This window comes from Corvus brachyrhynchos, unplaced genomic scaffold (assembly GCF_000691975.1).
Source record: "Corvus brachyrhynchos isolate BGI_N302 unplaced genomic scaffold, ASM69197v1 scaffold419, whole genome shotgun sequence".
Lineage (NCBI taxonomy): Eukaryota > Metazoa > Chordata > Aves > Passeriformes > Corvidae > Corvus > Corvus brachyrhynchos.
This window is the reverse complement of record NW_008239763.1, coordinates 141149-142217: the sequence shown is the minus strand read 5'-3', so window position 1 is coordinate 142217 and position 1069 is coordinate 141149. Positions and strand designations below refer to the sequence as shown.

Below are 1069 nucleotides of genomic sequence, written 5' to 3'. Positions count from 1 at the left end.
TGGGGGTACTGGGGATACTGGGTACACTGGGGATACTGGGTACACTGGGGACATTGGGGACATTGGGGACATTGGGGGACACGGTGGGCTGTGGGAACATCAGGGGATGGGCACATCAAGGGTCCACCACAGGGATGGGGACACCATGGGACATGAGGATGGGGACAGCGTGGGACACGGGACTGGGGACACTTTGGGACATGGATTTGGGGACAGTGTGGGACACCATGGGACTGGGAGCAGCAAGGGACAGGGACAGCAGGGGACAGGTGACAAAGGACAGGTGACAGAGGACAGAGCAGAAGGGATATCGTGTTATGGGGATAAGGGGATATGGGGACAGGGGGCACAGGTGACAGAGATGACACAGGTGACACAGGTGGCACAGGTGGCACAGGTGACACAGATGACAGAGATGGCACAGATGACACAGGTGGCACAGGTGGCACAGATGACACAGGTGACACAGGTGACAGAGATGACACAGGTGACACAGGTGGCACAGGTGACACAGATGACACAGGTGGCACAGGTGGCACAGGTGACAGAGATGACACAGGTGACAGAGATGGCACAGGTGGCACAGGTGGCACAGGTGACACAGGTGGCACAGGTGACACAGATGACAAAGATGACACAGGTGACACAGGTGACACAGGTGACACAGATGACAGAGATGACACAGGTGACACAGGTGGCACAGGTGACACAGGTGACAGGGCCGGGCGGTGCCACCTGTCGCTGGCACCCCTCGACGATGATCAGTTTCTGCTGGGGGGACGTGCGCGCGAAGACGATCTCGGTGTGGTTGCGCAGGATCTCGTCCAGCTGCTCCGAGCTCATGTCCTTGAGGTCCGAGCCGTGCACCACGCACGCCTTGGCCTCCCTGGGGGAGTCGCGGGGGGGTCACAACCCCCAAATTCCCAGGAAAAACCCCCAGAACCCTAAAACTCCTGGGAAACCCTGGAGCCCCATCCCAAGCCCCCTCCCAAGCCCCCTCCCCAGCTCATGTCCTTGAGGTCCGAGCCGTGCACCAAACACGCCCTGGGGGCTCACGGCGGGGGGGCGG

At 60.5% G+C, this 1069-nt stretch overlaps 1 protein-coding gene across 1 annotated transcript in view; it reads right to left on the bottom strand.

Moving 5' to 3' along the window:
* LOC103621401 (sodium/potassium-transporting ATPase subunit alpha-2) overlaps positions 1-1069 on the bottom strand; it is a 20932-nt gene that overhangs the window by 8677 nt on the left and 11186 nt on the right. The window contains exon 10 of the mRNA XM_017742793.1: positions 612-905. Within this exon, the coding sequence (XP_017598282.1) occupies positions 612-905 (294 nt within the window). The remainder of the gene's footprint in view (positions 1-611; positions 906-1069) is intronic.